The 23,960-nt window shown below is 37.1% G+C and overlaps 1 protein-coding gene across 5 annotated transcripts in view; it reads right to left on the bottom strand.

The window, feature by feature from the left end:
* Positions 1–229: 229 nt before the first annotated feature.
* The window catches only part of OPA1 (OPA1 mitochondrial dynamin like GTPase), an 85,142-nt gene continuing 61,411 nt past the window's right edge, over positions 230–23,960 (bottom strand). For all 5 annotated transcript variants that reach the window (XM_047874322.1, XM_047874323.1, XM_047874324.1 and 2 more), the window contains 2 exons: positions 2,773–2,840; positions 230–375 (listed from right to left, as the gene is read on the bottom strand). In XM_047874322.1, the coding sequence (XP_047730278.1) occupies positions 2,776–2,840 (65 nt within the window). In that variant the 3' untranslated portion in view covers positions 230–375; positions 2,773–2,775. The remainder of the gene's footprint in view (positions 376–2,772; positions 2,841–23,960) is intronic.

Genomic DNA, 23,960 nt, shown 5'->3' with positions numbered 1-23,960 from the left:
AACGGACTCTGAGCAGCACCGGCTAATGAATTAGGTGAACGAGTGCCACCACAAATAGTGCCACCACAAATGACACAAGCAGGAGAGCAAGTTTCTTATCGTCAAGGGCTCAACCTAACGGCCACACCACTTGTATTATCTCAATGTGTCACTTCAATACAATAAGATAGGATTTTAATGCCATTTCCACTCTTCGTGCATTCAAAAGGCAACTGATGGTCAAAGTGCCTCTGATTCGCATTAAGTAGTTTCACCCCATGACTTTATTTCATGTTTAGAAAGGTGGAATAGCAGAAGGAAAAAAGGCAGGACAAAAGACTTTGGAGTTTTCTTTCTTCACATGTATGCGGAGGTGATTATATTATGAGTAGGATTCTGTAAAAATAAACACATTTGATAAATTAAGGTATGGGGAGACAAATGCAAAATTTCTAAATAAACTTTATTACTGCATGATCATAAAAAAATACTGAAGCTTAACTGCCTGTTCGCTAGTTTTATGAAATTTAAAATATCACCTACTATAACAATGTGACAATTTTATTAAACATGTGTGAATTAAAAAATACTGTCATTAGTTTTTTACAGAAAAAATTTAAAAACATATTAAAATTGATTGGTAGAAGGAATCTGTGTTTGGCTGTGCTGAGTATAAATATCTTCAGCAATTATCAGAATGAATTACTTAAAACTATCAGGTTGAAGAACTCAACACATGTTAAAACTATCATTAAGAAACTATTCCTCAGGGGCCCCTGGGTGGCTCAGTCCAACTCTTGGTTTTGGCTCGGGTCACGATCTCAGAGTTAGTGAGTTTGAGCCCTGCATTGGGCTCTGTGCTGACACTGCAGAGCCTGCTTGGGATTCTCTCTTTCACTCTCTCTCTGCCCTTCCCTTGCTCTCGCTCTCTATCAAAATAAATAAATGAACTTAAAACACACACACACACACACACACACACACACACACAAACTATTCTTTAACGTGACTGGTAACTTTATAAAATGGTCAGAATGAAGCAAGGCTACAATTTTGCCACATTTATTCTTTTAAATGGATTTTCAGGGTACAAAATAGTTGATCTTTCCAATATTCAAATAGTTCACAGGGTTATAAAACCCAAGGGCTAGGAAGGGCTGTAGAGACTAAAGACAAGTAAAGAACAAAGAAAACTGGGATGGTTTCCTCATAGACACAGATTATCACAACTTAGCTCTTACGACTACCCTGGTCTCCACTTGAGACAGACTCTCTGGCAGGAAAAGGCATGTTCCCAATAGCAACAGTAACACTAGATGTCACACTAACCAGTTCAGGGTAGTGACACTATTATGTAAAACACTGGCTGCCTTTAGGCTTCTTCATTTCATTAAAGAGAGAAATGAAGCTTGTATTTTTAATGGGGTTTCTGTGATTTTCATGAATCTTCTTCCCCCCAAAACCACATTTACAAACAGAAATATCAAGTGAACTTTAGTGCTGAAGAGGAGAATCTCCAAATCAAGAAGGCTCTCAAAATGTTTATTTCTAACATGAATTACTGATAGTAATTATGACGAGGAAGGTATCATAACAACTGTATGGTTTTAAAAGGAAATTTTCATACACTGAAGTTGTATAAAACATTTATGAACACAGATACTTGAAAACAATGAATTCTTTTTGGACTGTGTCAAAGATGGTTGATATTTACTCTCTGGATACATTTTTGTGTACATCCATGTATACATGTGTCTTAACTTAGGGGAGAGAGACAAAACCAAGTAATAAAACATTACTGGAAAGCTTTCTAACTTCTTCCTCTCTCACTTACTGCTGGTATGCTGTTCTGAGGGATAGTGGTCTGAGCTGCACTTCCTTTTCTGGCTTGCTTTCTTAAATGTACTGTGCCTCCCTTAGAGGAAAACACGTAGTTTGGTCACAGGGCCTTTTCTGAAATGAATGCAGCTAGGGAGGGAAGGTTTTACTTTAATACTCCTTCCAGTTCTGACTGTGTTGCAGGCTGCCTACAGGGAAAGACTCACAGATAAAGTGACTAATTAAATATCTTAAAGAAATGATAATGTCTTAATTAGAGCACCTTCCCTTTCTCAACTTCTTCAATAAAAGCAAAAGACTTACTAATTATAATTCTTCAGCAGTAATTAGCAGCTCACTATGCTACGACGGGAAATCTGTATTTAAATATACAATACTTTATTTGGAACATGCTTACAATGCCAGACTACAGAATTAGGTAAGAGTCCACACATTCAGAAGAGTACTCCATTCTAAGGCTATCTGAGTTACTTTAAACAGGAGAAATGGTTTTAAACATAAGAGAATAAAATCAAGAACAATTATTATTAGTCAAGCCAAATAAAATGTTTTGCAAGTTAACATACACATCATTGTCCACTGAATATGAACAATGAGAAATAAAATAATGAAGGCTACAGTTCGATTATTTACATGCACAAAACTTATGAGCCACATGCATATTATGAAATATCTTAGCTTTGTTTACTTTTCCTCTGTTCAAAATGAGTTCTAGAGGATATTTTTAGTTCACCCAGAAGGCAATCAAGTATTCAAGAGGAACATTGTACATATGAAATTTAGAATTAATTTCAGAGATTCCTGCCTTTAAAATTATTTAATTACATTAAAATTATTATTCAGGAACAAGCAGGATATAGTCATGTACAATGACAAACTATAATAAGTTAAAAAGTATATATTTTGCATTTAGTCAGTATGAATGCAGTAAGAAGGCTCTTACTAACTTATTACCATTTATTTCTCCTGATGAAGAGCTTCAATAAAAGCATCAAGTTTTTCTTGAATTTCTCTAACTTTCTCTGTGGAGATAAAAAGATTATTAGATTAATTAAAAGTGAATTTATTTTCAAAGGCATCACAAATCTTTGAAGAGAATTATTCAATAAACTGTCTGGGATACTTAAACTATTTTGGAAAAGGGACAAAAATTACCTTAGCATCACGTATCACCTTAGATCCAAAAAATGTTCAAATGGATTGTTATAGTAGCTCTTAATAATTTTTTGGAAAGGGGAGGAATATGGGCTTTGTGACTGACCCCGCTGAGAATGTAATAAGAATTATGGAATGTTACAGAGAAAAATGTACGTATAGACACATATATCATTGCATATAGAATTTTAAGGAGTTCTCAGATTCTCTGGAGTCCAACCAAAGACTTGGTTAGCAATATCTGCAACAGAGGAGAATATAAAATAATGAAACAATTGTTTAAAAAATGTTTATTTCTTTTGAGAGAGAGAGAGAGAGAGAGAGAGAGAGAGAGAGCGAGCACAAGTTGGAGGCAGGGCAGAGACAGAAGGAGACAGAAAATCCCAAGCAGGCTTCACACTGTGTGGAGCCTGATGTGGGGCTCGATTTCATGACCATGAGATCATGACCTGAATTGAAATCAAGAGTTGGATGCTTAACTGAGCCACCCAGGTGTCCCAATGAAACCATTTTTAAGAATTAAAAAAGAATATAGGAGTGTATTTAACAGGCCTTAGACTGGAAAAAGACTTTCTAGGATAAATGGAGAAAGCTACAAAGGAAAAGATTACTAGTATGATCACATTAAAATGTACACTTTATATGTCAAAATGTCCTAAATTTAAAAGACAAAAGAAATTGTAGAAAATATCTGCAACAACTATTAAAAGGGCAATAACACTTTAAAAATACATACAAATGTACTCTCCTAGCTATAAATGTATAAAGTTTAAAAACACCACAGTCAGGGGCACCTGGGTGACTCAGATGGTTAAGCTTCTGACTGTGGTTCAGGTCATGATATCACCACCGCTCATTAAGTTCAAGCCCCGCGTCGGGCTCTGTGCTGACAGCTCGGAGCCTGGAGCCTGCTTCGGATTCTGTGTCTCCTTCTCTCTCCGCCCCTTCCCCGCTTGCGCTCTCTCTCTCAAAAATAAACAGACATTAAAAAATGTATTAAACAACAACAACAAAAACCTCAAAGTCACTGAAGACAGATTTACATTATTTTATTTGATTTTATGTTTTCATGTTTGCAGACTTCCAAATAAAATCTATAACTTCTCTCTGAAATATAAAGATTTCTTTCACAAATATAACAAACTATTCACACATAGGACATGTCAATCTCCCAATATGCAAAAAATGGAAGTCATGATTTATTCTACTTCATTGCTTACTTAATCATGCAACTCCCATTTAAAAATATAGTTTGTGGTGGGGTACCTGGGTGGCTCAGTCGGTTGAGCGTCTGACTTCGGCTCAGGTCATGATCTCACAATTTTTCAGTTTGAGCCCCGTGTCAGGCTCTGTGTTGACAGCTCAGTGCCTGGAGCCTGTTTCAGACTCTGTGTCTCCCTTTCTGTCCCTCCCCTGCTTGTGCTCTCTCTCTCTCTCTCTCTCTCAAAAATAAATAAACATATATATATATATATATATATTTGTCCTTTTAACACAATTTTATATATTAGTGGGAATTACCAATTAAAGTGAAGTGACTGGTTCAAAGCTATTGATCTAGAGGCAAAACTGTAAAGCATTCTGCTTTATATCTATAGAAAAATCATATAAAGTACATTAATATTCAACATTTTATCTTTTATATTTAAAAATAATCTGCAATTGAAGACATAAAGTATTCCTTTGTATCAGTGGGACAGAAGTTTTGATGAGCAGCCAATAAAAGGAAGAATTGTCCTTTTTATGAATTCTCATGAGCATTGCAGGAACTAGACAAAGTCTATCCGGCTGCATATAAAGAACATAATGTCTTCATCTTCATTTCCCAGCAATTTAACACTACTACTTCTTGGTATTAGTCTGAGACTAACACCAAATCTATATAGAAAAAAAAAGCCATACTGTTTTAATTCAACTATTTACTGAGCAAACATGATAACAGTTATCGCAGAGACGACAATAATTCCTTTTATGTAAAAGTAAACTAGAGAAACCCAACCTATAATCCCAACCTATCTCTTGGAAGTTTAATCTGTATTTTTTGGCAGTCTGTACTATTTTTTAAGTCAACAAACCAGTAAACATACTTCCTTTCTCAAAATAAGGCCACATTCCTATTTTTAAAACTAATTCATCTTGTTGCTTAGAAAGAGCTTCACCTATTTTCTTCATGAGTATTTAGAGAGCTCTACATAGTGCAGTTCATCAACTGAAGAATTTTTTTAAAAAGGGGACAGTAGGAGAAAAAGAGTTTTCTAAATTGTCTGACAGAATTTTGGAAATGAACAAGGTATTTAAAAAATCATCTGACCTGGGTGGCTCAGTCGGTTAAGCATCCGACTTCGGCTCAGGTCATGATCTCACAGTTGTGGGTTTGTGCCTGAGTTGGGTTCTGTGCTTACAGCTCAGGGCCTGGAGCCTGCTTCAGATTCTCTGTCTCCCTTTCTCTCTGCCTCTCCCCCACTCATGCTCACGCTGTCTCTCTCTCTCTCTCTCTCTCTCTCTCTCTCTCTCAAAAATAAACAAGCATTAAAAAAAAAATTAAAAAAAAAATCATCTGGCTTAAATAGCACAACATATGGAAATCTAAAACAGGTACTTAAAGCCATGGCAGTTCCTCTAACCATCTCACTGAGCTATACTACTTGGGAAAGGTGTACTGCATGAGAAGAATTCTGACTGTTTGCTCCACAACCTGAGTCCAAGCAGGGCCAGCTCTGTCCATCCTTCTGCCCTATCCATGACTTCCATCCTCAGCTGCACAATCTGGGACTGGGTGGCTCAGTAGCATCACTCAGAAGAGAGAGTTCAGAGCAAGATCTACTTGTATTGACAGACCAAGAGCCACTCTGATGCAGGTGTCTAACTGTGGAGTCTGAATCAAATTCAAATTCTTATAAAATTAGAGATAAGCGATATGTTTTTTTCTAAATAAAAGTTAAAAGACTGTCTGATTAATAAAAAGACCACAGAATAAAATTGCCAAATTTTCCTTTTAAAAAGCTGTTTTTAGGGGCGCCTGGGTGGCGCAGTCGGTTAAGCATCCGACTTCAGCCAGGTCACGATCTCGCGGTCCGGGAGTTCAAGCCCCGCGTCAGGCTCTGGGCTGATGGCTCAGAGCCTGGAGCCTGTTTCGGATTCTGTGTCTCCCTCTCTGTCTGCCCCTCCCCCGTTCATGCTCTGTCTCTCTCTGTCCCAAAAATAAATAAACGTTGAAAAAAAAATTAAAAAAAAAAAAGCTGTTTTTACAAAATATTTTCAACTAGAATATCAGGGCACCGTGCCAACATACTCTGAAATGTCAAAAATGACACAAAGGGCATTTAAGTAAGTTACTAGGAGGTAACGGGGGGAGAGGAGAAGAGAGGAGACAGTGGAGGTGAATGTGAAAAGAAAAAAGAAGGGGCACCTGGGTGGCTCACTCGGTTGAGCATCTGACTCTAACTGTCGTTCATGACCTGATCTCAAGCTTGTGAGACAGAGCCCTGCGTCAGGCTCTGTGCTGGGTGTGAAGCTTGTTTAAGACTCTCTCTGTCCTTCTCCCTCTGCCCCTCCCCTGCTCCCATGCTCGCTCTCTCTCTCTGTCGCTCAAAGAAACAAAACAAAAAAACAAAAAACAAAAAAAAAGAAAAGAAAAAAGAATAACTGTGATAAATGTACTCTTTTTACGCTAAATTTAAAAATCCATTTCTTTGTTCCTTCATTTTATACAATGTACTTAATGCAGTGATATGGGGACACAGATGCTATCTTTCCTTTGAGAAGAATTCCTTGATCACTTCCTACCTACCTCATGCTGAGTCTATGAAGTATCTACTATGTTTGAGGTGATTTTAAATCCCACATTTCATTTGGTCCTCATACAGCCCTGAAGGTGTCCCTGCAGAAGACAAGGACCTGAAGCCTGCAGAGTTAGCTTTGTGCACGTTTCTCTGATTTGGAAACATACTAGATCCGCTACCAGATACAGACTCTAAATGGTAACAAAACAAATGCTATTATTTGAAGGGTATTTGTTGTGAACTTTACCTTTTACCTGAGATAAGACATACTGTGGTAAAAATGAGGGAATGGAATAGTTACCAAGCACCTTCCTAAGTAGTTCTGTGCCTAGAAATAACTAAGAAAAGTATAATAAATATTATTACCTACATATATTTGAAAAAACCCTTGGAAAACAATACAAACGTATGAAACTGGACAAAAAAAGTTCAGCATCTTCAATGTCTACAACAATGTCTGACTCACTACACATGCTCAACAAATACCTGATAAACGATAAATGAAATTCCCAAAAATATGGTACAGAAAACAAAGGCTGCAGGTTATCAAGAAAAAAAAAAATCACTCAACAGACTTCCTGGGTGTTATACCAGTGACCAAGAGGGCAGAAGCCAGGAGCACAAGGTGTAGAGCCAGCCTGGGAACAGAAGGCAGGGTACATACACATTGACAATGAAGATCCAGGAAAGCTGGTGGGTCACTTGAACCACAGAAGCAACACAGGACAGAGAATACTCAGGTCTCACAATACAGTAAGTGGAAAGAGAAATTTCAATTTAATTATTTCACCTTATTCAGAAGACCAAAATATGCTGACTGCACACACACACACACACACACACACACACACACACACACAGCTTTAGAATTTGCAAAGGAGCTATATTACAGATAATAAACAGCATTATTTCCCATATTTGAATTCCTTCATTTCAAATTCTGATAAAAGTCTTCAGCACTTCCTACATACTAACTATGCCATCCGGCTGCACACAGAAAACAAGACTTATTCATAAAAATCAAAGTTGAATGTCAGCAACTAAAACTTTCTACTTTCTGATCCTTCCAAACACTAATGTCCCAGTGTTAAAGTGTTTTCAAGTCCCAAAATCTTACTGTACTTAACTATTTTGCCATTAGAAACTACTTGCCCACAGAAATGTGCATACAGATTAGCAAAGGGTAATTATAAAGCAAACTCCTTTTTCTATTAAACATTTGCCTTAAATATTTATAGTTGGAAAACTCTTATAAAATTTCAGATTAACCTGATAAATTAAACCAACTCAGGAAGAGATGAACAAACTCCTATTTCTGTTTGAACTGCTATTTCTGCTCTGAAATAGGCAATTCTACATGTAGTGAATACTGAGTCTACTTGCCATTTATCCAATGTTTACTTAAAAGATGAACTATTTCAGACATCAATTCATTGTGCTTCTTGATTGAGTCATGAATATTCCCATAATCCCCACCTCATAAACCGCCCCTCTCAGTGAATGAAGGTCCTTCTCTTTTTTCTTCAGATGACTTGGCACCCATTCATGTTTTGGGTCTCTTTATCTCCACATGAAATGATAGTGCTACTCTCAATTTCTTTTTGAATCTTCTGATACTTGCTCTAAAAGTCTCAAATATAGACTAATCTGTAATTAGGTTTTGAATACACTGTGAATACCAAAAGGCCAAACCTGGGAGAAGGTTCACTTCAGTGGTTAATAACAGTTTAGAATAGGAACAAAGAATCACACACAAAACACTACCACATGCACTGAAATAAATCTTTTACTACTTTTGATGTTTTTAAAGAAAGCATGAAAAACAAACTGCAAACTAACGCAGTGTACCTTAAGCAAACCACACATCCACAGATCACAATGTACCTTAACAGAACTGTTTTATAACAAGCTGTATACACATTTAGAGTGAAACTTGAGGACACCTTGGAGGTGAGGTTTTGCTGTAAAAAAGCTATTCACTAAAGGACTGAAAATTTTTAAAAAGTTCTTAACATGTAATATATGTTGCTCATCAAAAGGCTTGCCTTTTATTAGACAATCCTACTGTAAGTGCTCTTTAGAAGTTCCGTATTTAAAGGGATTATCTAGAGTGCAAGGAAACAAGGGAAGAAAACAAACAGAAAGGGTGAACCAGAGACAAGCTTTAAGATTCTCAAAGACATGTTAAATCTTAAGATTTAAGATAGTCAAAATCTGAGATTTAGCACAAGAAAAAATGTGCACCTTTCATAGTCGAGAGGAAGAAGCAAAGCGACAATCCAAGGTGTGTGGCCAAATCTAACACTTTTTTTTTTTTTTTTTTTTTTTTTTTAGCATTTATTTATTGTTGAGAGACAGAGAGAGACAGAGCATGAGCACGGGAAGGGCAGAGAAAGGGGGAGACACAGAATCCGAAGCAGGCTCCAGGCTCTGAGCTGTTAGCACAGAGCCCGACGCGGGGTTCAAACTCACGAACTGCGAGATCATAACCTGAGCCAAAGTCTGATGCTTAACCCACTGAGCCACCCAGGAGCCCCTAACACTTCTCTTCTGAATCTTGGTCCTGTAGTTTTTTTCCCCCTACAAAGAGCCTTTTTTCTTTTTTTTCTTGAGCTATGATTAGTTTTAAATCGACTCATTAACAAGGATGAACAGAATTACTTCTGCTCATTACAGAAAAAGGAGACTCCTATGTTCCGGAAAGCTGTCTGAGACTGGTATGGTAATTTCAAAGCTGGGTGGGGTCACTGACTTCTAGGGGTCTGCTGAAGGTGGTAGCAGAGTCCTCTGGGTTATTTTGTTTCAAAAGTTCAAATGGAACTCTTTTGCCAGAATTACATCTACTCTGCAACAATTATTATTTAGGTTGATCAGGAGATAGGATTGTAACTCTATGTTCCTAATGAAAACGAATGTAAGTATATTACTATAGGCAGATCTTCTAAAACACAGACTTCACAGGAGTACACAATAACAAAAGGAGTGTTTGATGACAACAAATGTTAGAAATCCCTTATCTAACACCCTAATAATCAATGGGGTAGTAATTTTATATGGATTTTATAAAGATGAGAACATACCGAGTTAAAAGCTATATGATAATGTGGTCAGGAGAACCAGGCTTCTAGACCCATCTGTGCCTTTAACTTCATGACCACAGTCATGTCACAGCCCTGGTCTCTTTATCTATAAAATGAGGGAATCTGTCCAAAATTCAAAGCCCAAAATGCTTTACATTAGGACTGAAATGTACTATACTAACCGATCATATGTTTTAACTACATCTTTTTAAACTTAATTGTCTTGTTTACTCCTTAGTATTTTTTTATTTATTTGATGTTAAGCTCCTAGTAAAAATTCAATCACAAATGACAATATTATTCTCACACGACTACATAATTCATTTTAGAAAGATCAGGATTATACTGTTCCCCCCCCCCCCCCCCCCCCCCCCCCAGGAATCAATGTGGTACTGCTTGCATGAATTATCTACATACAAAAAAGTCCATCATTTAAAATCACTGAGTCTAGGGGCGCCTGGGTGGCGCAGTCGGTTAAGCGTCCGACTTCAGCCAGGTCACGATCTCGCGGTCCGGGAGTTCGAGCCCCGCGTCAGGCTCTGGGCTGATGGCTCAGAGCCTGGAGCCTGTTTCGGATTCTGTGTCTCCCTCTCTCTCTGCCCCTCCCCCGTTCATGCTCTGTCTCTCTCTGTCCCAAAAATAAATAAACGTTGAAAAAAAAAATTAAAAAAAAATCACTGAGTCTAGCACAGAACTCACTAAGCAATAGATGTCCATGAACTCATTGTTCACTCACTCATTGTTGAGTAATCTATTCACCCGATACATAATTCAAACACTAAAGATGACATTTTTAAAAAATTTATTTTAAAAAATTTGCTATAATCAGACCCACCCTCACCCCCCCTCCCCCCACCAAATAATATGATTTAGAAAGAGCTGCCTTAAGAAAGTCTGTGAGATAAATTACAGCTTAAGTCTGATGAATATATAAATAGCTCAAAGTGACTTGTGGATAAATTCAGCTTTCTCTCTACCTCTCTCTTTTTAACTCCTAACTGCAAGCATTTCTACCAGGCTCTTTTGGCTGATATAATCAAAACCTCTTAAAATACTTTCTTGATATATTAAAATTCTCCAAAGACTTCAGTATGAACGAACATAGAGCAGCTTACATTTAGGCCTCGACCCTGACTAAGCCTTTCACTTTTATAAGTAGATGGCAATCGTAATTTCATCTCACATCTCAGCTAACTATTAATGCTTATGGATCTGCCCTTAATTGAGCAGCTCCATTCCAGGTGTGTGTCAGTGTCAGTGAGCATGAAACCTTGAACTCTCTGCTACCTGATATTAAAAGGCTCAGAGCTGCAAGAGGAAATAATATTTATGGAAGACTGTATGGGGGACAGTAGATATTAGATACTATGCTAGATACTATGTAAGTCCATCTTTAGATAAGCCAAATAGCTATGTATCTGGACTGTGTCATTTTGATTTCACCTAGAACTGCTTATGTGATTAGCCTACAATGAGGAACATTATAGTAAAAAGGTCCATGAAGTTAATGATCATATGTAGTCATCTGGTTTACTGTATCATAATTCAGTGTTCCTTCCGTGAGCAGAGATGAATTTTTTCTCAGGTGTGTGTACCAGGAACACCTGTGCTTCAATGAAGCAACTGCTTTGTCTGACAGCCACCATAAATCCCATAATCAACTCTGCTTTCCATTTTGCTTCAGCTGTCTAGGAAGCTCAGGGCTACATTTGCAGGTTACCTGCAAAATGGAAGAACCCCTGAACCAAGTATTTTGAGGGGGGTACCAATCTTATCCCACGTTTCACATTATTTCAAATTGCCTTAACCTTCTCTTTCCTTCATTCAACTTTCCAATTAAGCATTTTTACATTTTGCACAGGATAGATCTTTGCAAGCTGCCTCAAATCCTTTTTGGAATAGGCGGGGAATTAATAAATAAGCTAACACACTAGTTCACAGAAGATGTACCACTAGAGAGCTGATTCATAAATATACCATAATACTTGAAAAGTGGTCTTTTTATGCTAGTAATGCTTTTAAGATCAGGAATTTAAAATATTTGAGGGGGGGGGACAATATTTGTCCCATTAACCTTCTATAGGTGATTTCTGCATAGGAGAAAAAAAAATTTATTTCTGCTTAATGCTTAGAAAATCCAATGATATAAATATGTATACTTAAAGCATTTCTTTTCTGCAATGGAAGAAAAATAATGAATTTTTATGGGATTCATGATTGTCTTTTTAATGTAAAAGTTAGATTCTACCATAAGATTAATAATCATCTCCCATGAATTTTTATTCTGTATCCAGTATATAAAATGTGCCTTATTAATTATATCTATTAACTCAAATTATGGTAAAAAAAATCTTTAAAAGTTATTTTATATGCTAACTCATTGATACATTGCTTTATTTTCCCCCCAAAAAAGTTTAAATAAATACACTATTTCAAAATGAATGCATTCCTTTTGTCTCCATAGAAAAATCTAAACATAAAAAAAAATTTAAATATGATTCAGGTAATTAGTTGAGATGATTAAAAAAGCCTAGCCTAATGACCAGTAAAATTTTTGGTCCCAATCAATTAAGAAGGGTTTAAAATAATCCATCATTTTTTTTCTTTTCTATTTTCTTCTTATAATTAAAAGTGTATCTTACTCTGAATTTTGTTAGGTGGAAAGTAGAAACATTTTAAAAAAAAGGAAAACCACCCAGGCAGCCCTTAAAGAGACAGGACATCATTTATCACCTGCAAAGACAGATTTATAAGAAGAGGGCCCCTTCTGTTCCTTTAAGACTGCAAAACAGATGGGAAGTGAATGGACAGTCAATGGGACAAGAAAACACATGGGAGGTGCTGCTGTATGTATGTTCCCAGCGTAAGAAAGAGGTCAAGATTGTAACTGCATGACTGGGTCCTGGAAAGGGTCTTTCTTCAAGCTGTTACAAAGACAAACGCTGTTCCTCATCCTGCTGTCAAACTGTTATAAATATTGGTTTGTCAAAAGACCTTCAGTGCTGAAGCTTTAAAAGGAGGCGTAACAGATGAATGAATCATGAGAATGATTCTTAAACAGTCAGCTCATTAATGTAATTTTTAAAGTAAAAGAAAGGAATATGAGAACAGAGACTGTAATTCTGATTTATGAACCAAACCAAAAGTATATGAAAAAATATGGAACTAAAAATTGCGTGTTTTAATAAAGTTATGAATTAAGCGAGATGAAAAACAAAAATGAAATACAATTGTATCTGTTAACTATAATGCTGCATCAGGACAACAGATTATTATTAAACCCGTCACAAGGAGAGCTAGCGGGCATTCATGTTTTGTCAGGGTGATTCCCTAAGTTTTCAGTTACTTCTACTACAACCCTGCAGAAAAGTATCACTGCTGATGCTGGGTCCAGAAGTCAGAATAAGGCTCAGAGAAATGAAAAGAACTCCAGAATTAGTTTTACATATTCATTAATTTAGAAAATCACCTTTAAATTTGGTCACAATTTCTTATTTTCTATAGAAAGGGAAAATCACAACATTGAAAAAGCAGTAAGAGTACACAGATTTATAAACCTGTATATATTTATCTGAAGAATGAAACCATTACATATGTCTTTAGGAGAAAAATTCTATGTTCTAGATTCTTTTTTTTTTTTTTTTAATTTTTTTTTCAACGTTTATTTATTTTTGGGACAGAGAGAGACAGAGGATGAACGGGGGAGGGGCAGACAGAGAGGGAGACACAGAATCCGAAACAGGCTCCAGGCTCTGAGCCATCAGCCCAGAGCCTGACGCGGGGCTCGAACTCACGGACCGCAAGATCGTGACCTGGCTGAAGTCGGACACTTAACCGACTGCGCCACCCAGGCGCCCCTATGTTCTAGATTCTTAATGACTAGTTTAGGAGAACAGGTTTAAAAACTAGCACAGTGAAAATAATATTAAAAAAGGAAGCCAAATTATATTACCTCAGTTATCTGTAGTCACCCACAAACACAAACCCAAAGACTAAAGACGAACAGAAGCCCAAAACAAATCTAAAAAGATACTATCTCTAACACATGTTGTTAGCCCCGGCTTTGCTATAAATATTTATGTGACTGGCTAAATCACTTCCCTTAATGAACATTAATTTCCCCATCTGAACAATGTGGGATAATACCTTATAAGCCTCATATGCCTTTACAAGGCAAACATGGACAGACATAACACGTTCTGTAAAGTGCAAAGCTCTATACAAATGTTAAGAGACAGTTGTATGGCTCCAAGCAGGATTTGGATACCAAAGTACCAAATGCTGCAATTACATAAGAGGCTCACCTGGCTGATTGCTTTCTCTTAACTGTCAGCAATCTTGGAAAAACCAAATTTGGTAGAAATGAGAAAAGATTACAAAGTTAAGAAAGTGAACGGTTGAGAGTGGAGGTAGCAGGCAAACATTTGAAGGTTTTTCTGGATAAGTGAATCAAGATCAAAAGTAGGTAGACCGCAGGGCGTCTAGGCGGCTCAGTCAGTTAAGAATCAGACTCTTGATTTCAGCTCAAGTCATGATCTCACAGTTCATGAGTTCGAGCCCTGCACTGGGCTCTTGGGCTGACAGTGTGGAGCCTGCCTGAGATTCTCTCTCTCTTTCTCTCTCTGCCCCTCCCCTGGTTGTGCTCGCTCTCAAAAATAAACATTTAAAAAAAAAAAAAGGTAGGTAGACTGTATGGAAGAATCAATCCAATAGTTTTAAGGTGGGGATGACTGGAGCATCTTTTGAAGGAAGGACAGACACAATGAAGACATAAGCACACATGGGAAGTGCCAGAGTCCTGGATATAGGTGGGGATTAACTTTCAAAGAAGAGTGATTTTCTGAATATGTTCTGCTATAATACAGCCTTTGGAATCCACGGCCTACTTAAAGTAACTAGTACCACAGGTTTTATTTTTACTAATGCTGCTTATACTTCTCAGTGAACCTTTCTGAAATAAGTTAATATGAAGAAAAAGAGGAGAAATTGAGCTTGCTCTGATAAATGAGAGACCAGAAGCAGGAGTAATGGCAATAAGGGGAAGATTGGCGGTGTTAAGTAGAAGCCAACCTGAGATCTCATGAAAAATGTGTTCCAGAAACGTGCAGAAACTATGTCACTAAGACTACGTTAAAGATTTTGTTAGAGGGGCGCCTGGGTGGCTCAGCTGGTTAAGCTTCTGACTTCAGCTCAGGTCATGGTCTCATGGTTGGTGAGTGTGGGCCCATATCAGGCTCAAACACAGAGCCTGCTTGGGATTCTCTTTGGGTCCCTCTCTCTCTGCCCCTCCACTGTGTGTGCTCTCTCAAATTAAATATATAAAGTTTAACAATTTGTTAGAATACAATGTTACAGTGGTCATCTCTCGATAGTGGCAATGGTTTTAAAATTTTTGCCATCTGTATTTTCTAATTTTCCACAATGCATATATATATGTACCAGCTCTGTCACAGTTAAGAAGGACTGAAACAGACACCTGAAATCCTGGTAGTACTTGGTAAAGACAGGCAGTCTGTACCTATGACTCAGAGAATGAAGTGTTGCCTCAAGGAGACTAAACAGGCAAGGTTTTTAAAAAAGACTTGAATTCCTTCAGCCAGGAAACAGATCTAACTGAAGTGAATAAAACCCAGCAAACTCCTTTCTACAATGCAAAATACTAGGAAAAGTACTTTGCACAAACCTGAGTTGCACAAACTTGAAAACTTCACCAGTTCAACGAAGATTTCAATTCATTTACACATGACAGATCCACAGTGGGCATGTACTGGAAATCCGAAGAATGCACAGTGAATCTCAAATGCTAAGGGATGACCCCATGAGGAGCAATTACTATCTAGTCCCATGAAGTGTTCCTTGGCATCGCAATCACCGAGAGATTATTTGGGAAAGTATTTGGTCACTTAGCTTTGTCGTTTCTATGAATACGATAAAATTAAGAATATGAAATTTCTAAGGCAATTTTGAATTATGCTTATTCCTATGCTTATTCTAAGCAACAGTTTAGGAATGTATAAAATAGTAAAAACTTAAAATTCCTTTTGCCTTTAGCTCCCCTCTCCCAACTACCCTGAGACCCCTACTTCATAAAGTAGCACACTTCATTCAGTTTAGCGCACACCAATTCGCCCAGTTTTTTAAAAAAATATTTATTCAAATCTTGCTTAATTTTATTTTTTTTAACATACTGTTCACAGGTCAGTAGATTGTTTTGTGATTAGATTTAGTTTTCAATGACTAGATTTCATTTATTTCCATCTTAGAAATGGAGAGAATACATAAAACGTAATTCAAAAACAAAACACACCAAAATTTAATCCTGACTTTAAAGATGTTACTTCATTCTAGACTCTCAGTAAGGAAGTGGTTAAGAAATACTAGCTAGGAAAAAAAAAGCCTAATTTCTAGATGAAAATGTGTACATTGGCTTTTTTATACATTAGAATATACACATAAACATATATCACAACATGTAAATAAAACCTACTTCAAAATGATCAACTCAATTCAATCGATACATTACTGAAGAGACCTTTCTTATCTTTGTTCTTATTTCTAATCAGTTAAAATGTGAGTTTAAGGCAAAAAGAATATACTTGCTAATAAAGCACTGAATACCAGTAGCCTACATAAGATTACAGAGAAGTAAATGTCATTTTAATCTTGTACCAACTGATCAATATCCTTCAATGCTCTCTTTAAAAGATAGAGTTAGGCCATGAAAAATGTGCTTGATTCTAAATGCCCCATTTTGAGTCTAGATTTTCTCATCAATAACCGGGAAAGCGCACCACTCAGGCTCATCATGTGGAATTCTGTGTGTAAATAACTACTTCTCTAACACAGAGGACTCTCCCTGAGGATTACTTTATTCTTTGTGCCGTGTCGTCTCTCTCCTTCTCTGGCTACAACACAAAGCAGGGTCTACTTGACCTACGCAGACTCAAGGTAAAAATAATCTTTCACCACCTTCCTTAGTTTGTCAATTTCACCTTCCTATGAAAAATATTATTTCACAAGTTCGCAAAATTCAAAATTTAATTGCTTTTACCCTGCACAGATGCCTTAAAGACCTCAAACGCTGATAACATAAAACAGAAAGCTACCTTATTCTGTATGAAAATGAGAGCTGTTTCAACTTTTCCATTTTTTAAATATACTCATTTCCACTAAAAACCATTCCAAAAAGTACACGAATATTAAAGAGAACGAAAATATTCGTTTAAGTTAGAACTTAAAAATGCCTAACAAACAAACAATTATGAAAGTGTCTTGGTGAACTGCGTGGACTGGCAATTAGAAAATCACTGGTGACTTAGAAAGAAGTGCTTTCACTAGGGGTGAAAGCCTTATCACAAGATGTCAGCAAGGGAGTGGTTGGGTGCAGGGGTGGGTACAGGGGCGAATGCAGCAGAGGATGCAAGCTGCTCTACAAGAGAAATGAGAGGGTAGCTTTCTGGGTGACAGAGTGGAAGAAAGGTTCCTTATCATGAGAAGACTTAGCTTCCTTCTCCCTCTTTTTTAAGTCAGGAAGAGGGGGCTACTGAAGAAACCGTATGGAAAGGTCATGATTAAACAGTCACTGAACACCTACAATATATACAATACAAGGTATGGTGAGTTTATGAAAGAACCAAATCACTTGAGCAGAACTGATCGGTCAAAAGAGACTCAAAATTTTTTCTTTCTTAAAGTGGTTATTTTGGTTGATTTACACTTGCCTACCGTGGGAAGTCTGCCTTCTGCTCAATTAAACAACACTGGCAGTACCTCTGTAAGGTTTTTAATCTCTGGAGGAAGGTAAATAAGTAGGGAGGAGGAAAAATACTGGTCGAGCAAATGATAATGGTCTGAAAGAAGGCACAGTGAGAGACATAAGAAAGAGACAAAGGGAAAAGACTGCTTAGAAATGTGCTAGATGCAAGGAGAGACGAGACAAAGAGTATTGAGGTCTTGGCAATTATTGGCCAAAGAAATGCAGTTGCAGTGGTTAGATGTAAGTGAAACTACGGGGTCCTTAATACTTCATGTTTTCCCTCCCAGGCACTTTATCCTGTTTTCTGTGACTGAGCCTTTAAAAATAAAAACCAAACCCTCTTTGGGCCTATGGACTCAGAATTCTACAATTCAATGCCACTCGTTTCTCTTCAGTGCCCTTTAAGATTCATTTTCTTTGGTTGTATCGACAGACTCAAAATGACTATGCTACTACAGATACAGTTCAAATAACCGAACAAATTTTCAAGAGTCATACAGTTTCTAAGACTCCACTAAAAGATATATGTCAATTTTATCCCAATTAATAAAACGACCAGTTTTAGAGTACAGATCTGGGGGCAGGAGGGTGGATGGTGGTGGAGCAGAGAAAAATCCCCTATGGAGACGTGTTAAAATTTGCATGCCAGAGCCCTAACTCTGGAAAAATAGTTTTAGATGGGAGTTCCCTTTTTCATTATTTTAAGTTCCGGATTCTGAGTATAACAATCATGTTCTAGGATAATTTTCAGCCTCACACTACTTCGTGGCCACTATTGTGATCCATAATGGCCTTCAAGGATATGGCAGGTGTGGGAGAAGTCCAGGAATGTGGAGTAACCAAAGGAAATTTAATTGGAGAGTATCTTGACATTCCTCCTTTCTAAATAAAGAACAACAAAATCATTCTGAGGGTTCCATCTAGATATGTTCTGACTATTTCTTATTCAAGTTTTATCACAGCATAAAGATATTTCTTAACTACCCTATAAATCAGAATTCTGTTTTAGAGCTAATAAAAAAAATCTTAAACATTTTAACTGTAGTTGGGACACATGTTACATTAGTTTCAGGTGTACAACATAGTGACTTGACATATCTATATGTTACACCACGCTCACCATCCGTCACCACACAACGCTATTACAGTACCACTAACTCCATTCCCCATGCCATACCAATAAAGGACCTTTTTGGATTTAAGCAGCTATGGTACATTTCTCTTCCGGTTTTAGCTTTTAAAATGGCAGCACTGTTCATTCTGCTCTCACGCCCTTTTTATCACCACAATTTCAAAAATACACTAGTGTATTAATAAGGAACAAAGTTTTCCTTATAAAAATGATGTGTTAGTATCTGGTAGCTTGGGGAAAAAGAAAATGTCCGTCTAAGGTTTTAGAGTCAAAACTGAATCTTATGCACACTAAGAGACAAAGCTTGCAACTCTGCTCCTTTCTAATTATCAAGAGAAAGCACAGGATGGATTATAAGAGGAGACTGGGAGAGTGAAGAGACACAAAGACAAGCCCCACCAGCATTGTACACTCACAAGAGAAACAAACTTTAAGTTTTAAGAAACAATTGCTGGCTGTCTGGGAGATGCCCAGGCATCAAACAATAAAGAACAGTCGAAAGAGGCGAGAGGCGAGCCCGCTGCTGACTCCTGCTCCCTAATCCCCCGGCTCCAGTGAAAGGCCAGCTGTTGCCACCTCGTGTAGGGAGTCAGCAGGGCAAATCAACTGCAGGAGAAAAAAAAGCTGCGGATATTGGAAAATTCTAATTTACCAGGCTCTCTAATGTTTTTAACATTAAGGGTATCAAACTATATCATTAAAATGAGCCTGTGCAATGGCAGCCCAAGTAAAGGAGTTTATCACTGTTTTCACTTTCATTAGTAAATGAGATGTAATGAAGTTACTCAAGATTGTACTGAAGCACATCTTCAACTCATATAAAGTACAAAAAGTAGGAAGTAATACACCGAAATTTATTATTACACATTTCAATGCTCCCAGACCAGCTCAAAAACCCCTCAACTTAGAGAACAGCCATTCTGCTCAAATATAGATTCTCTGTTACAAGAGGATCTTAAGACTCTAAGCATGAACACATCACACTGAAAAGCTGTGTCTGAATTTTGGGCAACTTACAAATTACTTAATTAACGACGGTGGAATCTGACAGAATACACTTCGAGACATGCTCACAAGACATATAAAGAAAATTAACCCCTTCAATGTGGCCAGTGGCTTGGTTTACTTTAGTAAACACTTTAGTGTCCCCTTACCCAGATGTTCCAATTCTATCAAAGTTTTCATGTCCTTTCAAAGTTTAAATATTAAATCACTACTATCTATGTCTCTCTGACCCACTCTGCAAAGGATACTGCTAACTATAACCTTCCAAATGTAAAGGACTATATTTTATGTAATTATATTTTTCTATGGCTTGAGTTTTTTTTCTCAAATTAGTTCAGCACAGTAGTTAAAAGACCTGGACTCAAATCTTTGCTTTCCCACTTACTACACATGTGTCTCTAGGCTTCCATATCCTTATCTATAAAATAAGACAAATGACTATACCTATGAGAATGCATATAAGGCACACAGCCTAATCCCGGCACAGCGAAAGTATTCAAATATTAGCTCACATTCATAAACAGTTTCTGATATAAACAGGTTCTGATATAAAAATGAAAAGAAATGTATTGTAAAGTCAGAAGGGAAAGACCGTAGATCTTAGAGCGATCGAAATGATTTGTAATGCCCCTTTAATTCTTGGGTATCAAGGGTTCTTTGATTATGTGCACAGAGAATGAAAAGTAATTCAGGCTTTAGTGAACAAGAATTTAAAAAGAAAACTAAGCTCTAAATCCCAAGCAATTGATAGAAGGTCCAAAACTCACACTACCCTAGTTAACAGTTGGTACAACATTCATATAACAAACGATGAAAGAATTTCCATGCTGTTTTGGTGAAATGCAGTTTAGCAACATTACAGCAATTGTTACCGGTGCCCAGATACTCCATTTCCAGGGTGGGATGAACAAATTCCAAATGTCTGTGAGACGCTAGCACTATCACTTGTTTTATATGGTGACAATCATAAAAGATTTCACAAATCATAAAACAGCTCATTATAGAAAGAAAAACTTGGAACTGAGCTATATACTATTCTAATCCTCCCCTCTTCAAAGAAGGCATTTTAAAACTGTAGTCTGTTTCAATAAGTAGATTGAACATATTATTAACCCAAATAGATTTTATCTAAGTTGACACTGTATTTAAATATTTATAAAAAATCCTTTGAAATAAAATCTTCTATATAAAATCACAAGAATTTCATCAAGGTTGTAGTGGGCATATTTCAACGCTAAACAGTTCTAAGTGTAATCTGATGCTGTAAATAAGGAATTTAGGTGGAAAGATGAGTCATGTCTTTTATCAAACTGTCCAGGAAGTAACTCAGCCTTCTGACATATTCAGAGATCCCATTTTAAAAATTCTAATTTTCTATAAATTATTTTCATATGACCATGATATATTTATATAAACAAATCCAGTTATAAAAACAACTTTTTACCCTTTTTATGTAAAAATCATCTCAGACTCAGAGAAAAGCTGTAAGAATACTACATAGAACATACTTTTTCTGAATAATTTACTGTCATTACATCCCATATACCCTAAATACTGTATTATTGTGTATTAGCTACAAATAAAGGTATTTTCCTAAATAATCCCAATTTAACAATCAAGATTTAAAAATTAACGCTGATGTATTGCTACCATGTAACCTTCAGATCTCATTCAAGTTTTGCCAACCGTCCCATTAATGTCCTTTAGAGCAACAAGGTCAGGTTCAGGATCACACATTGCATTTTGTTTCCATGCTCTTTTGACCTGGAATAGTTCCTCACGATTTCCTTGTTTCTCATGATCTTGATACATTTGAAGATTACAGGCCAATTATTATATAGACTGTGCCTCAATCTGGGTTTGTCTGATAGACCTTTATGATTGGATTTAAATTATACATCTTTGGCACAAATATCCAAGGAGTGATACGGGTTTTTCCCACTGCATTCTGGAAGGCTGCACACAGTTCTGATTTGGTGGTAACTGATAATAACAACTCTGACGGCTTGATTAAGGTGGTTGTTGCCAGCCTTCTCCACTGTACAGTTACTTTTTCCTCTTTTAATTATTCTGTGTGGAGATACTTTGTGTGCTTATATGAACACCGCATTCTCCTTATCACTGGTTTTACTCACTGATATAATTAATTTTATTCATTTGCTTACACAATCATCAATTTATAGAATCCTGTTTTATTAAATGGGTCACAGTCTGTACCTGTGATTATTTATTTTGATGCCCAAATTGTCCTAGTTGTGGCCAGCGGGAGCCTTTTCAAGCTGGCTTCTCTGCCTTGCTGCCATGTTCCCATCTCCCTTCACGTACTTTCTTACTTTCTCATCTTAGGAAGCTCCAGGTTCATCCAAACGTTTTCTTGCTCCAGCTGTGGATTCCACTACATCTCCAAAGAGCCCTGGTCCCTACGTACGACTTCTTTTCTACAGACAAGAAGGGGTGGGCTTTTCTTTCATTTCTTTGGTCTTCCTAACTCAGGACAATCAGTTGATGAATTTCCAAAGGAAAGTGGTGAAATGATTTAAAACTGAGCACATTTATTTAATAACACTGGCAAAAAATACGATGCATCAAACTCTCCCGAGTCTCCACAATACTCTGCCCCTGTACTGATTTGAAACTGTAGTAAAAACTCTTTTGGCTGCTTCCCTTTCTCTGAATTCCGTTAACTATATATTCCACTTGAATATGCTGTACTAAAAACTTTGATCCAAGTAATACAGTAGTTACTGTCCAAACTTTGAAAGTTTTCTGGCTGAAAGGATCCCTGACCATATTCCCAAGTGTTACATTAAAGATAAACAGTATGGGAAAGGTACTCCCAAGATTCTTCTCCAACTAATAGACAAAGTCATGGCTCATCTCCTTCAGTGTGAATGATGAAGCTGAGTCACTGGTGAAACACTTGCTTCCAAGGCCATTATTTGGTACATTAACACGACCATAATTTTATATGTACAAAAGTAGTAAATCACTTCAAGGGAGTCATATGAGTACTTTCTCAGGAAAACCAGCAGGATAATCTAAGATTTGGCTTGACAGTGCACAAATCTGTGTTAGCAGTACACTTTCTTCAAGTAATCAAACTGGGACTGGAACGTAATGGGGTTATATAAGGCTCTATTACAAAACATGAGAAAAGACCCACTGTTTTTAATCACTCACAATTATATATGCTGGTAAAATACAGTGAAGTATTTCACTGTCTGATAACCATGTCCAGGGGGATACAAAAGAAATATATTTGTACACCTTGCAACACTGACACACCTCTTCCTGTAACAGCACTAATGTGGCATAAAATTGTGAAGCAGGGACTTGCAAGGGGTTTTTGAACTAATTCTCCTCAAAACCCTCCTAGCAATATAGTAACTATTGGAGTGATTTTTACAAACAAAGAGGCTAAGGCTCTGACAGATATCCTGCCTGAGATAATATAGCTAGTGAAGGGCAGATCACATTCCAACACAGATCTATAAGCTAGCACAAACTGAATTATTTGGACAATGTGGCATGAAAAGAACCAGAAGAAAAGGAACAGAAAGTGGAAATGAGAGCTAAAATAAGATACGTTTCGAATACAAGATTATTTAAAGGCAGAAAGGAGAGAAAAGAGAGCAAACGACGTGCTGAGGTCACAGAGAAAGGGACGAGACAGTGGTGGAGTGCATGTGGCTGAGTCGCAGGGTATTAAACAGGAAAACCACTGGTTTCTCTCAGGTACTCTAGGGTATTATAGTGACATAAATTCAGTTTAGAAACAGTTTTCAAATTTGAAGAATTTCTTCCTATTTAGTATCTGCTTTCTCTTAGATATCAGAAAACTCCTAAGACAGTAAATTTAAGCACACGTTGAAAGGAAAAATACTTTGTTTCATGAAATTACATAAGGGAAACCTGAAACGAAGTAAGCTCAGACAGAAGCACCAACCTCAGTATTTTTATGTTTATTTAACATAACTCTTTCACAGATTTCCTTGGGTTCTCAAGGATCTAAGTAAATCTCAATATGTAATCCAAGTACCTGAAAACTAGGACTGCACTAGCATTCAGGAAAGAACCAAATATCCCCCACAAACTAAGTGACAAAGTGATCAGTAAGGCCAAGCTAGGCTGGAGATGTGGGAGCGGTGGCGAGAGAGGAAAGCCCTGTGGGCCTAGTGGAGGTGTTAGAACCTGAGCCGGGCGAAGAGCGTGTTCACATGGGGGTACCGGTG

This window comes from Prionailurus viverrinus, chromosome C2 (assembly GCF_022837055.1).
Source record: "Prionailurus viverrinus isolate Anna chromosome C2, UM_Priviv_1.0, whole genome shotgun sequence".
NCBI lineage: Eukaryota > Metazoa > Chordata > Mammalia > Carnivora > Felidae > Prionailurus > Prionailurus viverrinus.
This window is presented reverse-complemented; position numbering and strand designations above follow the sequence as displayed.